At 39.4% G+C, this 15482-nt stretch overlaps 1 protein-coding gene across 1 annotated transcript; it reads left to right on the top strand.

Annotated features, from left to right (window-relative positions):
• Positions 1–4619: 4619 nt before the first annotated feature.
• On the top strand, positions 4620–15480 carry smyd2a (SET and MYND domain containing 2a). Its single transcript, XM_054613131.1, has 12 exons — positions 4620–4906; positions 6711–6774; positions 7509–7619; positions 8082–8142; positions 9284–9411; positions 10170–10237; positions 10631–10733; positions 10864–10974; positions 11481–11601; positions 11787–11961; positions 12570–12678; positions 12972–15480. The coding sequence occupies exons 1-12, from the start codon at positions 4734–4736 to the stop codon at positions 13053–13055; spliced, it is 1308 nt and encodes a 435-aa protein (XP_054469106.1). The 5' UTR covers positions 4620–4733; the 3' UTR covers positions 13056–15480.
• The last annotated feature ends 2 nt before the right edge of the window (positions 15481–15482 follow it).

The following is a 15482-nucleotide window of genomic DNA, read 5'->3' as shown; positions in this document are numbered from 1 at the left end:
TCAGTTTAAACATCTTCTCTTCCTGCACCGATAACTTTTTGCCTTTGTCTAATATTGCCATTATTAGGAAGGTTACTGTCTAATAATCACATCCAAACTGGAGTTAATGTTGCAGCTATTTTCCTAGAGGTAACAGGTGGCTGCAAAAGGATAACTGTACCATTTATAATATACGTTCAACATGCACTTGCCTGCTCTTGCATGGCAATAGAAGTAAACACCAGCGCTCATATGTGGCTACCATTTTCGACAAGGTCCCACTTGTTGACAAGAGTAAAACCTTGCTTATTCCAGTCTGACGATAGTTGTCATGCAAAAAGAAACGGTTTCCTGGCTGTAGTCAAACTGTATAAAACGTGCATGCACAATGTGTTCTGAAAAGCTCCATCTAGCTGTGTGCATCACCAAACCAGCTCCCACAGTTACATTACAGTCATTTAGCAGACGCTTTTATCCAAAGCGACTTACAGGAAGTGTATTCAACATAGGTATTCAAGAGAACTACTAGTCACCAGAAGTAAATAAGTGCAGCGAACTTTGCACTCGGTCAGAACTGGTTCCCATCAACATGTTTTTTTTCCCCTCTTCATTGTGCCTGTTAGAGGAGCCATCTGCTCAGAAGTTTAAAACTGCAATAAACAAGGTTTTACTGTTTGTCTTCACTGTGCTTCTGCTGGAGGTGAGGAGGTTTTTCTGATTGCACAAGCAGGGCTGCTCAGTTTTGGCTGATGCAAAGTACAACTGAGATCACTTCTTGTTTATTTTGGAGAGTTACTTTATACTGTGGAACAATATTTCAGTGTCACCAAACAGCATTGTGACACTTCCTTTTTTGTTACCTGAAAGTGTTACTGAAACCATTTACAGTACATGTACCTGCTTGCTTTAGTTCAACACCTGATGCCTGTTGTGCATCTTTGCAACACTAGCCTCTCCCTGGCTTCCACATGGGTTTGTCTTAACTGCTATGATCCCCTGTACTGTTAGTCACTGACGAGTAATGGTGGTATAGTTTGGGGAAATTGGTTGGAATTAAATTTGGAGTGACTCATCACAACCAATATACAGTACTGTTCAACAGAAATGGATTATAAAAATCACATCTATTCCTCAGTTTATTCAAGGAGGAAGTTACAGCCTCAAATGTTATTTAATGTCAAACCTCCTCTCTGTTTCTCAATATTTCTCTCTCCATCTCTCACATTCTCATCTTTGCCTCTAAATATTGATTTCTTTGTTTTACTGTGTTACCAAAACGGACAAAGACAGCTGTTCATGCTTAATGTGCTGTCTGATACTTTTTCATCCTCTGTTTGATCACTTTGTTTGTTTTACTGCCATTTTGTTCCTTGTTACTGATGTTTGCCTTATCTTAATCATTCACATGACTGTAAGCAGAAGGAGCGGTTTTCAGAAGGTCCGCCTAGACTGCAGCTGGTTGAAAAGCCTATCTTGTGACTTGATAGGTCGCTGCATTGTGGTGCGAGGCACACCCTGGGTTCGATGAGGGCAGAACCCAGGGTGAGCCTAGATATGAGTACAATGTTTATGTTGCCATGGTGACCAGACTAAAGGGGCCCAAACCAGATTTAAGGTTTCAGTTAGAATTCATGTTAAGCAGGAGATGGATTTTCCAACAAGTATTGGAAAAGTAACATTCTGTTTAGAAATTGCAGAAAAAGTCTGAAACATTCTAAGTTCTATCTTAATTTCTTAAGAATGTTGCAAATCAATTATTTTAGTAGCTAATTGATATTATGGTGTTAAATGTCCTCAATTGAGCATCCAAACAGTATCTGCAGTCAGATCAGAGGCTTTGGTGAACTGCAGCATATGACAACCGCTTTTTGAGCCTGATGGGTGTAAACTTGATGATAAGCAGGTCTGAGGTTGGGGATTTCTTCTGATGTCGGCTGTAGGTACTATCATTTTTTTTTTTTTTTTTTTTATAATTCCTTTACATCTCACATATGTTTGAAAGAGTTTGGGTAGTACACAAATATTGTCTCCTAACTTGATATCTTTTTGACATCAAACTGTTTGGCAATCCTCAAGTATTAACATTTGTTGTCAAATTGTGACGCTTAAACATTTTTGAGGAGAACCCCATACTAGAAGGTATTTTTTCAAAAGTATCTGTCCCTTCTCTGTTATGTTTTTTGTTTTTTTTTGTGGTGTACAGCGCCCTCTATTGTCACACTTATTGTGGTCAACAAGTACAGAATCAGAACAAGAAAGAAAAAGGGACTCAAAGTAGTACATTTCTGATTCACAATGAACCAACTGGAGTTTCAGACATTTTTATTTTTTTGTCTTACTTTTTCTTTTGTCATAAAACTGTAAACATGCAGCGCAAACCGAGCAGGCATGAAAACCAAACTGCAAACACCTCAGCGACCATTGCTACAACGGTTCAGATATGTTATTTTAAAGCCTTTTTTCTTTTAAACCAGTCTTATTCTTTTGTTGAAAGTTAAAAGATTGCTATTTTACTTTTCATTATTTCTATTTTATGCGCGGAGGAAATTACTGTAATAATTAAGTAGTCCAGCGCCTCATTTTGATTGGATGATTAAATGTTTACATCTTTAGCACAATGTGCCAAAGTTTTCCTTCCTGTTTTTCTCTGTGTGAGGAAGAATGAGAAGGGTTAAAAAGTCTTCAGAAATGTAGAATGAGACGTAGAGATCTCATTGCACATTTGCAGATAGTACATGTTGTGTATTTCATTCTTCTTCCCAGTCTCCGTTAGACCTGCAGGATACGCCGGGACGAGGACTCTCTTAGCTGCTTATCTGGTGTCCGTCTTATATACGGGCATCTTTGTGAGCATTAAAAAGGGGCGTATCACTGAACACCGGTCAGTTATTAAGAGCGTCTTCCCCACTGAGCCAGTAGGACTTTATTCATACTCACTGTGTTTTGAAAGAAAACAATCAATGGCTTTATTCTAAAGGCGGTGTAAAGGTCAAGCTTTCTGTTCTCTCAGCTTTTCCCTCAACCAAGGAGCAGAGTTATGTCATGTTTGTCCTAACAAGAGGGATGTCTTCCCCCTTCAGCCCACCTTAAATCCCCTTTGAGGATTAACAGAAGAGCCCTCTCTGATATGTGAAAAGCCCTGCTGAGACATCCAGCTCAGGACCGCTTAAGCTCCTGCATCTTTTTCAACGAGTGACTGTAACGTTGTGCGTGAGTCCGGGCATAAGAGGGACTTAACACATGTGAGAGAAAATACTGTACGAGTCTCATCGACCAGTAATGACAGATAAAAAGGTGAAATAGTAATCAAGGAAATAAAGGGGTGATGATGTGTTTTCTAAGAGGAGAGTGGCTTCATGGAACGACAGTGGTGGGTGACATGTAAAAGTGTATATTTTTGTATATACCTACATCAGTGTGTGTACAGTATGTACATATATACACAGTGTACTCAGCTGCGGTTCCTAGTTTTGTTGTCAGACTGTACAGCGCTTCTAACTGTCCCCTGTTTTATAGATACTGCAGAAATTCAACTTTGAATGAGGAGAACTGATTAACTTAAATAAATGCATTTATATATATAAAAACTGTGTTGAGTATTTTGGTTTCCTTCAGTGGTCGATGGTGCAAGCTCACGATAGATACTGTACAAAAACACAAACATACCCAGAGTATATATCGAGTTGGTCTGTTTCAGTTCTCACAGTTATACAGTTGTGGAGCTGGATCATTATCTGCATAACCTCCAATGAAAAATGTGTTTTACATGTATTGTGAAACTTTATTATTTAAAGAAGGATCTTTTTCCATCTTGTTGTCCCTTGGCCAGATGTTAAATTAGCCATAAAAAAAACCCACAACATGTAAAATTTAGAACTGGCAAAAGAAGGTGGAAACAGACAGTTAAAACATGACAACATAGAATCACACAACATTAGACAGAAGACATAGGCAAGGTCAAATTAGAAGGGACACAATCTCACAAACCAACATAATGGCAGGAAAAATTAGAGCAGCCAAGGTAAGTTTATCGTCAATTGTTTTCCATATCAGTGCAGACAGCTAGTGCACAGTGGTGGAATGTAACTAGGTACATTTAAGTGTTCCTTTAAGGTTTGAGAAAATTGAACTTCTTAAGCTTAATAAACAATTTAAAAAATAACATTTGGATCCGCTTGAAAAGGCATGATCACAAAGCTGAAAACAGGACTGTTTATCTGATATCAAGAAAAAAAAATCCTCTTAGAGATACGTGGTTCTCACACGACAGTGACGCGAAAAACATAATGATCTTTAGAGAATGATGCATCGTCGAGCAGTAGTTAAAAATAAGCACAATCTTCTTCAGCAATAAAATGAAACATACACATCAATGCAAGAGTATTATTAATACAGGAACACCATACATAATAGTGGAGAGGGACTATTTTACTGCACAATGACTACTTCTTGATTGCATAACTTTTACTTGCAGTGAAGTATTTCCCCAGTGTGTTCCTCGTACTTTTTAAATACTTCTTCCACCCCTGACAGTCCATCAGTAGGCCTACATGCCATTTCACTGTACTTCACTATACACACACCTGTACACTAGTCGCCTCTCCAGCAGGGGGCGATGAGAGCCACACCGGCCCGAGAGCACCGGAGAAGAAGACGACGGGGCTCCGGACACAAGGCTCAGAGCAACCCTGCAGACACAGGTGGTGCTCGGTGGTATCCGAGCGAAGAACCGTGAACGCAACAGTAAAACTACCATGACGAACGAAGGCATAGAGGGGACGGAGAGGTTCCTGAGCCCGGGCAGCGGACGGGGCCTGCGGGCGGTGAGGCACTTCGCGGTGGGGGAGCTGGTGTTTGCGTGCCCTGCGTACTCGTACGTGTTGACGGTGAACGAGAGGGGCGCGCAATGCGAGAACTGCTTCACCAGGTAAAGTCTCACCTCTCTGGAGCAGCTGGTGGGGGGGAAACCACGTGACAGTTACTGTACCTCCATGCTGGTGTGTTTTATTGTCAGTCCAGCTTAAAGCAGAACAGAGTGAGTGGTGTGTCCGGTTGAACGACCTCCTCACCTAGCTCTGTTAGCTCCTCTGGACATGCACACATAGCTGCTGCAGACATTTAAATGGGTCAGTGCAGCTCACCTGACTGACGCTGCAGCACTAGTGTGTTGCACTGCAGACTCGTGCAAACATTCATTGTTTTGTTTTGATAAACCCTGCTTTCCTATAGCTTTACTGATGAGTCTATGAGTATGATGGCATACTGTCTTAAATAGGCTACTCATAATCACAGGCAGCATTCAGATCTTTACTTACAGTGCCAGTCAAAAGTGTGGACACACCTTCTCATTCAACTACTTTGATGAATCTAAAATTAAAACATATTCTGGTTTGTTGAGCATTTGTTTGTTTACCACATAATTCCATATGTGTTCCTTCATAGTTTGGATGTCTTCAATATTAATCTTCAAAAAAATAAAATAGAGAAAAACCACTGAATGAGAAGGTGTGTCCAAACTTTTGACTGGTACTGTAGGTAGAAGTTGTAATACCACAGTACAGACATACTCTGTTACAAGTATTGCATTTAAAATGACACTCAAGTAAAAGGATACAAGTATTAGGATTAAAATGAAAGTATTCATTGTGCAGAATGACCCATTTCAGCGTCATATGTTACTGAATTATGATTATTCATTCATTCATTCATTCATTCATTCATTCATCCATCACTTCACTGTTGTAGCTGATGAAGGAGGATCTGCTACTCTGCACACTGCTGTGTATCTTAATTTAGATTAATATATCATAATTTGTTTGTTGAGTTGTATTTTGTATTAATCTGCAATGTAATGAGTAATTTAAGTTATCAAATGAGTGTGATGGAGTAGAAAGTACAACATTTCCCTCTGAATTGGAGTGAAGTCGAAATATTCAGTAACATTAAATGGACATGCTCAAGTACAAAGTACAAATACCTTGAATTTGTACTTAAATACTTGAGTAAATGTACTTCTTTACATTCCACCACTGATCACAGGTATTATGTTCATTTAAAGAAGCACTTCACTGATTTTCACACACTTTCATGCACATGTGCCTCCTACTCAAGCTGCTGTTAACGTTTGTAGAGCAGTAAAAGGTTAGGCTGCTAATTATAGTTGTCCATGTGTCCCAAGAGAGGAGGAGCCAAGAGATGAGAAGATCGGGGGTGCATGTGTGTGTTGGGTGAAGGACGTGTGTATGTTTGCTCATGTACAGTCTTCAACATGCTGTCTCTTTTTGTATTAGTGTTCTTTAATCAGACCTTTTTTGACTGGAAATATATATAGAAATAGCTAGGAATATAATTGGAAAGTCTTCTTCTAATGCAGATGGAGTGGTTATGAATGATATTAAAGTTTTGGCAACTAATTAACTTGATGTTGATGTTTGAACTAGTGCTTTGTGCGTTTGTGTTTCCACCTTCTGTCACATGACTGAAACAAACCTGAAAGACTCTCTTACGTCATCAGTTTAACGATAAATATACCTTGTATCTAAATATAGTGGGAAAAGAGTTATGTCAGAAAAAAATCTATTTAGTCCCACGTCAATGTCTCTACAGATGAAGATGTGCAGCCTGTTATTTCATGTAGATGCATCCAATTCAATCCTACATGCAAAATGTTACTCCGGCCCAGTTATCTCAGCTGTAATGATGGAACCCGTTTTGTCTTCATGTCATTACAGGAGAGAAGACCTTTTTAAGTGTGGCAAATGTAAGCAGTCCTACTACTGCAATGTTGACTGTCAGGTAAGAGTCTTTTCTGCTTCTTTTTTTTTGCACTTTCATGAAGGGCTTGTAGTTTTTGGTGCGAGTATGTGTGCCAGTTTAAAGTATCTTTTTTAGTCCTCATTTGTATTGATCTTATTCCTGCTATTTTCTAATTGAAGGACTGAGAGAGTGAGAAAAGGCAAAGACCAAGCCTATGAGTATTTTTTTAGAAGTTTACCAATTTAGCAGGTTACTTCTTTTTTTGTGTCACATTGAGTCTTTCGTGTTCATCCACACTTGTAGCGACAAAAGATGAGCATTTAGCTTAACTGGTACCACCGTAGAGTAAAAAAATATTATTCATTTAATTGTTTTTGTGACCGACCTCCGGACCTTGGACCACACATTGAGAACCACTGCAGCAGAGCAAAATGCAGGATGCAGCCAGCAAAAGACGGAGAGTTCATAGGGTCACACTGCTGTTGCTATGACAACTTGGTCTGTCCTCCCTCTGCTTCTGTCTAGTTTGGTTTAATGGCACAAAACATACTCGTTGCACTTCAGGATAATTTGCTTTGTGATGGTAAAATAATTAGTCATCCATTGTGTTCATTTATTCTCTCTTTTCCTCTCACATTCTTGCTTTTTGTCTCTCTCATGTATTGTCCTGTTGAATGGCCGTAAATATCACTTGCCGTAATATTGGTGGGTTTTACTAACTGTAGTTGTAATTCTTCTTCTTTTTATGTGTGTGTGTGTGTGTATTTATACAGAGAGGCGATTGGTCCATGCATAAGCTGGAGTGTGTAGCTATGTGTGCCTACGGGGAAAACTGGTGTCCATCAGAGACCGTCAGACTGGTGGCTCGAATCATCATGAAACAGGTAAATGTTTCAACATGCTGTGTGAGAATATTAACGCAAAGTTTAATGCATTTAAAAAAACTTTAAATAACATAAAGAGTCAAATAATTTTAGTGGCTCGCCTGATAATAAGCTGAGAGCCGCAGAAGCAGCGATGCAACGACTTAACTGATCTCAGCTTCATTTGTATGCTTTTGCATGAGTGGTGTGATAGGAGTATCATGTTTGTCATGTCTTTGCTAGTCTTGTATTACAGTTCAGAAAGGTGATGAACAGTTACATCAAAGCAAACTATACTTTTGCAATGTGAACATGTTGCTCCTGAAGCCAGTGCTGCTCTCGTCCCTTTGTGCTCAGCAGCTGCTGTACTGTTATAGCTCTCTGTTGACTTCTTAATTGGCTTGAAAGTCTTAAACAATTTGCTATAATAAAGATGATTTTTATGATTTTGCTATTTTGACTAAAATGACTCTCATGTTGCAGAGAGTCACAACAGAGCGCACCCCTTCAGAAAGGCTGCTTCTGCTCACAGAGTTTGAATCCCGTAAGTAGATGTGTGTGTGTGTGCGTGTATGAATACATGAGCATGTATGTTTAGTTACATTTGTGTGCATTTTTTAGTTACACAGTGTGTGTGTGTGTATATGTGTGTGTGTGTGTGTGTTTGAGTGATTTTTCTGTGTCTCCTCCGTTATAGCAGTGTGTCTATTAATATCCTCTGCTGTAGCCTCCAGTCCTGATTCTGTCTCTTTTTATTCACTCAAAGTCTGCAGAGCTCTGGGATTTAAATCCCAAGATTCTGGGTGCTGTAATTTCATGTTCGCTACCCTCCTTTAAAAACGACTGCCACTGTGCCCTTGGGCAACGCACTCAACCCTCTTCTTTGGGAGTCTGTGTTTGTACTGAGAAGAAGTGTTAACATATTTTCTCCAAAGCCCCGTGACAGCAAGGAAACTAAACTCTGTCCAATTTTAAATTGGTATGTTTTTGCATTTTCATACACTGTAAGTGGATAAAAGAGTGTATTTGTCAAAACAAACAAAAACAAGTCTGCTTCATGTAAGTGACTACAAACTCTTTTTTTCTCTGCTCCATTTGGTTTTATCATTTAGTCTGAGCTGTGTTTGCAGCCTCAAATGTGTCATCAGAGGATTGTCACAGAATTAACCTTCACACCTGTTTTTCATGCACACAAAGCAAATCAGTGGCCAGCTGCTGCCTGCTGCCACCAGACTGTCTGTCCGTGTGTGTGACTGTGTGTGTGTGTATGTGCATGCATACGTCTGTGTTTGACTGACCATGACACATGGTTTATAGCAGTAGTATATTCTACACCTGCTGCCAAAACTAAATGGGTTTTCTTTGAATCAACAACAACAATATACATACTGATGTAATTCTGGATGAATAGTCAACTTTATGTTTTATCTCTTGTCTTTATTGTTTCGTCCATATTTTCCCTTTTTAGTGATCCCTCTTCTCTAAAAGTGAAGCACTACCTCTTACACAAACTAAAAGACTTAAGTCTAGCTATTGGCTCAATAAGGCTCCAATGTACATCACAAACAGCCAAACTCTTTCTTTCTCTCTGTCCCTTTTTTTAATCTTTGTTCTTTCATTCCATTCTTGTCTGTATTTATTGTCTCTTATTCTGTTATTGTCCGTTTTTTATTGCCTTTTTCCAGATTTAGATAAGATGGACAGTGAGAAGGACGAGATGAACCAGACAGACATAGCAGCGCTGCACCACTTCTACTCCAGACACATCAGTGACCTTCCCGATGAACAGGCTCTCACGGAGCTCTTTGCACAGGTAAAACTACGTCCTCCCACCTAGAAATCCACTGATAAAAAAAAAACCTTCATTTTCTAGGAGGATCCAGGAGTTTAGGTTGGGTGTAGTCTCTTACTGTCATGTGATTGGTAAGGACATATAGACAGTTGTTGAACTTTCTCGAGTTGCATTATACAAAACATTCAGACACACAATGTGCAAATACATTGTGTTTATGTGCACTCTACTTATTCTCATTTTTGCTTAATGCCTGCTCGTGTTCATCTTTTTATCTTCTTCCCCTCACATCATCACGAGGTGTCTTTCACTTTAGCACTGAAGCACATGTTTAAGTGAAACCAGGATCTGTATCTCACACACACACGCACACACACACACACACACACACACACACACACACACACACACACACACACACACACACACACACACACAGGTCCTGTCTGTTTAGCTCTACAGCGGTTAGCTCTTCAATTAGGTCCGTCTATCAGTACTGCTGTCACCTTGGTTCTCCAAGCTACACCAACGGCCTCGATGGCTTTTCATCTCACAGCTGCATTTAATCTCCACTACGGGATATCTTCCTCCTCCTCCTCCTTCTTAGCAGAGGGGGGGTTCCAGCACATGTTGGTGGAGGCTGATGCCAGTTGTTATATCATATTACCCACCATGCCGTTCTCTGTCGCTGTCTCCACCTGTTTGTTTGTGTCTTCCCTTCCTTCTTTCTTGCTCTGTCTCTCCTTCTCTCTCATGTTTCCTTTTCTTCGTGTCTCCAGGTTAACTGTAATGGTTTCACCATAGAGGACGAAGAGCTCTCCCATCTGGGATCAGCTGTTTTTCCTGAGTGAGTAGTCCATGTCAACACATCATCATCGTTCAGCAGTTCATTCCATTCATTCCTTTCGTCGGTGTGTTTTACTCTATTGATAAAGTTGGAAATGATAGTGTTTGTCAACATGTTGCATATGAAATTAAATGATCATGTCTTGCAGTTCCTCCCTCTTATCTATCTGTCTGTCTCCTTACATGCATAGTCAGTCTCCCCCTCAGGGCACTTCCTTTCCCGCTCTCTCATTATTAAACAATTTTAATCATTACATATCTCAGTTGCTTATGATTCACTTGGTTAATTAAAAAATGTTTCATAATCAGTGTCGTCACAACGTCTTCAAGCTTCCAATTCCAATTTATTTTTAAACCTTTTTGTGCTTCTCCTCCTTCCCTTTATTCCTTCTAGTGTAGCACTGATGAATCACAGCTGCAGTCCTAATGTCATAGTGACCTATAAAGGCACATTGGCTGAGGTCAGAGCTGTCCAAGAGATAAACCCCGGAGATGAGGTACGTAATCACTGTACTCATCTAGCCTCGAAGATGCTTCTTAGTCATAGCAATTTCTGAGACCCTAAACAGTCAGGAATAAATCCAGTTATTTTAATTGATGCATGATTATCTCCCTCTCTCTCTGTAGGTCTTTAACAGCTACATAGACCTGCTCTATCCAACAGAGGACAGGAAAGAGAGGTTGTTAGATTCCTACTTCTTCACATGCCAGTGTACCGAGTGCACAACCAAGTCTAAGGTACTGTTGGCTGGTCTCTCTGAAGCTCATACGCCCTCATGTCGTTTTTTCCAAATCATTTCTTTAATATATAGAATGTAGGTAACCTTTTTGCATTGTTGACGTAAGGAATATACAAGAAATCGCTCATCTTCTTCAGTCTGTGCTGTCTGTTGGAGAAATACTGCAAGTTCACACTTTCGTGTGGTTTTCACTGTGGTGTATTGTAAGTCAAACAACTTGATCACCTTTTAGGTGTATGGTGGTTAATAATTCATTCTCCATTTTTGGCAGGAAATGATAACAGACATGTGCCAACATGTCTACCACTATGTATAGTTTAGGTCTAGAACTACATACCGGTCAAGATGGGTGTGTACAATTGGGACGCGGCTAGCGTTAAAACTGTTATTATTAAAAGGCTTTATTGTCCTGCAATTCCTTTAACATAACTCCTTTTTAAAGCTTTTGAGTGTCTTGTTACCATACACCTGTTTCATATGTCCTTCCTTTCCATCTCTTTCTAGGACAAAGCAAAAATGGAGATCAAGAAGCTGAGTTCTCCACCAGAGCCAGAAGAAATCCGATCTATGATCCGTTATGCCAAGAATGTCATCGAGGAGTTCAGGAAGGCCAAACACTACAAGAATATCCTCTTCCTGAGTTTATACTTGTATTTATTCACTCTCTCTTGTTTCTATTTTCTCTTACCTTAGTGTTTTTCCCTCTCAGTCTGACAGTTTGTCTTTCTTCATCAAGGACAACCTTTTACTTCCGAGCCTCCTCTTCTTTCTCTTCAAAGTTTGTGTCATTATTCCTTGACTCTCTTGCACCCCCTAGTGAGCTGCTGGAGATGTGTGAGCTTAGCCAGGAGAAGATGGGAGCTATATTTGCAGACACCAACGTTTACATGCTGCACATGATGTATCAGGCCATGGGTGTCTGTCTCTACATGCAAGACTGGGACGGAGCTATGAGCTACGGGGAGAAGATCATTCATCCATACAGGTGAATTTATCTTTGCCGGGTCTGCAGTGAGACAGTAATCACAATAAATACATGAATTACAATAGATCATTGTAAAGGAAGTCAGTCAGTTGTAACCGCACTATTGTCAGACAATCCCAGTACAGAGGCCATAATAAAGCACTGTAGAATAAGACAACCCAGTTTTGTAATGAGATTTTCTCCACTCCTCTATGAGTTTGTCCAGAATATAGTAAGAATGAGTATTTTAATTCCTATTTTAGTTTTTTTAATAATTTGCTTCAACTATACTCCGCTGCTCACAATGGTCTTCATGTTTTATTGGCTTCATAATTTACAAAATACAGTACAACTTATTTTCCCCTGAAGCGTTCTCTGTCCCACCTTCACACAACATGTTGTATTGTGTTCCTTCAGTGCACTCTCACTCACACTCTATTTTCACTCTGTGGTCCACAACACTCTGCCACATCCACTATATAATTTATATAGTTGTACTTTCCAGCTTGACACACTTTGCATTTTTGTAGCACTACAACAAAACCCATTGTAACATTAATTATAGACTATATCTTGTTTCTCTCACATTCACTACTTGGCCTGTTGAATAAATTACATTCTCTCCACAGTGTTCACTACCCGGCCTACTCTCTGAATGTGGCGTCTATGTATCTGAAACTGGGACGTCTGTATTTGGGGCTGGAGAAGAAGAAACAGGGAGTCAGAGCTCTGAAAAAAGTAAGTTTACAGACATCTGGCCAGTTGGGATATTAATGGTTGGCAAAGTGAAGGCAGGAAATACTGTAGACTCTGAAGAAAATGGAGCAGGAGATAAATGAGCTGTGAAAGGCTTCTACAGTCGGAAGTTTAGAGGTTTGAAGTGAGTCAGTATCTTGTTCAACATCTTGATAGTCATTCATTGCCATGTCCTGAGGTGTACAAATGTGTTGGGAAATAACCACATCTTACATTTGCAATTTGATAACTCCAAATCATTTTTATTTATTATTTTATTTTGTTTCTGTCTCCAGGCAGTTGCCATCATGGAGGTGGCTCATGGAAAGGATCACAATTATGTAGCAGAAGTCAAACGAGAAATTGCGGAGAAGAAGTAAACGAGGTGCAGCAGGAGGAGCAAAAAGATACATTTGAAAAAATTTAGGAGAAGCACTGGATTAAGGAGACTCCCTTAAAGCAACAACAATACATGCATCTAATTGCCCTCCGATTTTCATCGCCCACTCTTTTGTTTTCAATGCCTCTTTATAGGCAGAGTTTCTTTTTTTCATGTCTACATATTCTGGCTGAAGAATACCACGTTTTGAACCTGTACCAGACCTGGAGTTAAAAGCAGACAAATTTGATTACATATTTTTTGGGGGAATGAAAACAATGAAACAGAATACTTTCTGTGTGCCGAAGCTCATAAAACCAATTGAACACCCATACTGTAATATAAAAAGGGATCAAATCAGTGGAAAAAAGAAAAACTTAAAGACTGTCTTTAAAGCTGTATTTTAATAGAAACAGAGCTTTCATTTGACCTCTACGTAAAATCCATTTTCTGATGTAAAATGCTCAGTTATATTTCCTTGTGAAAACATTCACTGTGTTCTTTAGACCCATCAACAGACCATGTTTTCATCATCATGTATGTCTTTGTAAGCAGTTTTAGCTGCACATTTGGGCCCCGGAGCAGTTGTTTAATGATTTGGACTTCTGTACAAACTGATGTGTAGTTGATATCAAGGGCATTACTACTTTTTCCCAGCCACTGCATATTAATTCTATCAAACGGAGTTTCTGTCATCATTAATTCTTGTTTAAACTGGGAAAAAAACGTGTCTGACCATGCATCAGGTACTCTGTAGCAACGGAGAAAAGAATGCAAAGAACTGTTCCTGAATGAATAAGTCGTTTGAGTGGCTTGTCTTAAAGTAAGTTTGCTTGTTTTAAATAACCAGAAAACACGTTGCATGTTTATGATATGCATTTTCTTTTTTCATATGAGACTTGTTGACCAAAGGGGCCACAGGTTTAACTGACAGGGAACCAGCTATAATTCTCTACTTAGTGTTTCCTTAAACAGGGGTGCTGATCTGAGACCAGGGTGCCTGCTGAGTCACAGTGAAGACATTGGTACTGTGACCTGACCTATGATCCTGGATCAGGGTCCCTATAAAAAGGCTCAACACTGTAGCTTTTGTTGCCTTTTGTCTAGAGATGCATTATTCTACCATTTGTTGGGGATTTCTCAGAAGCATTGTAAATCCAGATAGTCATTAGCTGGAAATCAAATTACTTAAGCAGCAGCAGGCAGAATATTAACATGCAGTATAACTTGGAATGATTACCTTTTACATGCAGTTGGAAACAGTTTTAATTGTATAATCAACAAGAATGAATGCAACATATCTTAAAAAGGGGAATGCATCTTCCTTTAATCTCTGCTTTAGTGCCCCCATCATGTTTGCATGGTTTTACTTGTTATGTTTAAACCATAATATATAGCAAATTGTACCAACATGGCAACTTTTTAAGGAAGTATTAACTTCAGCAGGAATGGGTACTCCAAACAAAGACTTGGAGACTCTGGAAGAGTTGACTATGTGTATTCAATAAAAGACCCCGTTCCAATATCATGAGGAGGAGCAGTCATAGGTCATGAAACCAAAGTTTTCTCTTTGCTGTTGATTTGACTGAATCATAAGACCAAGCATGCAGTGTGTGTAAAAGCCTTTAAAAAGCTGAGGCAATATAATCATCTGGGCCTTATTTAAGGGTTATTGTTGCACTCAAATTTTGTACATTATTTGTGATTAAATTATGGCAAAATGGCAAACCTGTAAGCAATTTTTGTTCATTTTTACCAGTTTATGTCAGTGGACAGTTTGCCTGCCTGCAGTCTTCAAGAGAAACTACAGACACAAATCTCATCTTAAGTCTTTTTAATGCCGGTAGCTTCTCCCTCTTGTTTACTATGGGAGTGGTTTTATGCACCTCATGAATGTGGGTTACTGAGGGTTAAAAATGGCCCATTGTAATAAGTTGCCTGTGGTCATATTTGTAGCAACTCATAAATATGTGACTCTCTGTCACCTGCAAAAATACATCAAATAGGTGCCTGCCTGACAGTTTTGCAAGTGTAATCCACTGTCTTAGCAACTCTGTTCCACATGTTTATTTTTTCATGTGTTTTTACAAAGGTAAGACGATGAAAAGAGGGTTTGTAGGCTAGTTTGCACAAGCTTAAAACATCTAAGCAATCTGTTTGCCATTTGAGCGCTTCATTTTTTTTTTCTTGCCAGACTCTTGACATGCATATCATTTTTTTCCTGTGATTTCCTGAAAGAGAACCTGTGACATAACGGTGAACACCTGAAACACATACTGCTCATATACAACCAGATGAAAGGCCACACAGATGTTTTACTGTAATGAGCTGTTACTTAATCAGGCATGAATGTTGTTCTTTTGGAATGCACAACTAAAATCTGAGCCTCTGATTCTTTCTGTACCATGTCAGTGGAAATAAAGAAATG

This window comes from Anoplopoma fimbria, chromosome 2 (assembly GCF_027596085.1).
Source record: "Anoplopoma fimbria isolate UVic2021 breed Golden Eagle Sablefish chromosome 2, Afim_UVic_2022, whole genome shotgun sequence".
Lineage (NCBI taxonomy): Eukaryota > Metazoa > Chordata > Actinopteri > Perciformes > Anoplopomatidae > Anoplopoma > Anoplopoma fimbria.
The sequence above is the reverse complement of the archived record's forward strand: the minus strand, read 5'-3'. Positions and strand labels throughout refer to the sequence as shown.

What these genes read in the sequence shown, in the direction of transcription:
- smyd2a (XM_054613131.1), top strand. Translation starts at nt 4,734, where the DNA reads ATGACGAACGAAGGCATAGAGGGGACGGAGAGGTTCCTGAGCCCGGGC. An exon ending in CTCGAATCATCATGAAACAG is followed by an intron (nt 7,620 to 8,081) that starts GTAAATGTTTCA and finishes CTCATGTTGCAG; the next exon opens with AGAGTCACAACAGAGCGCAC. An exon ending in GGATCAGCTGTTTTTCCTGA is followed by an intron (nt 10,238 to 10,630) that starts GTGAGTAGTCCA and finishes TATTCCTTCTAG; the next exon opens with TGTAGCACTGATGAATCACA.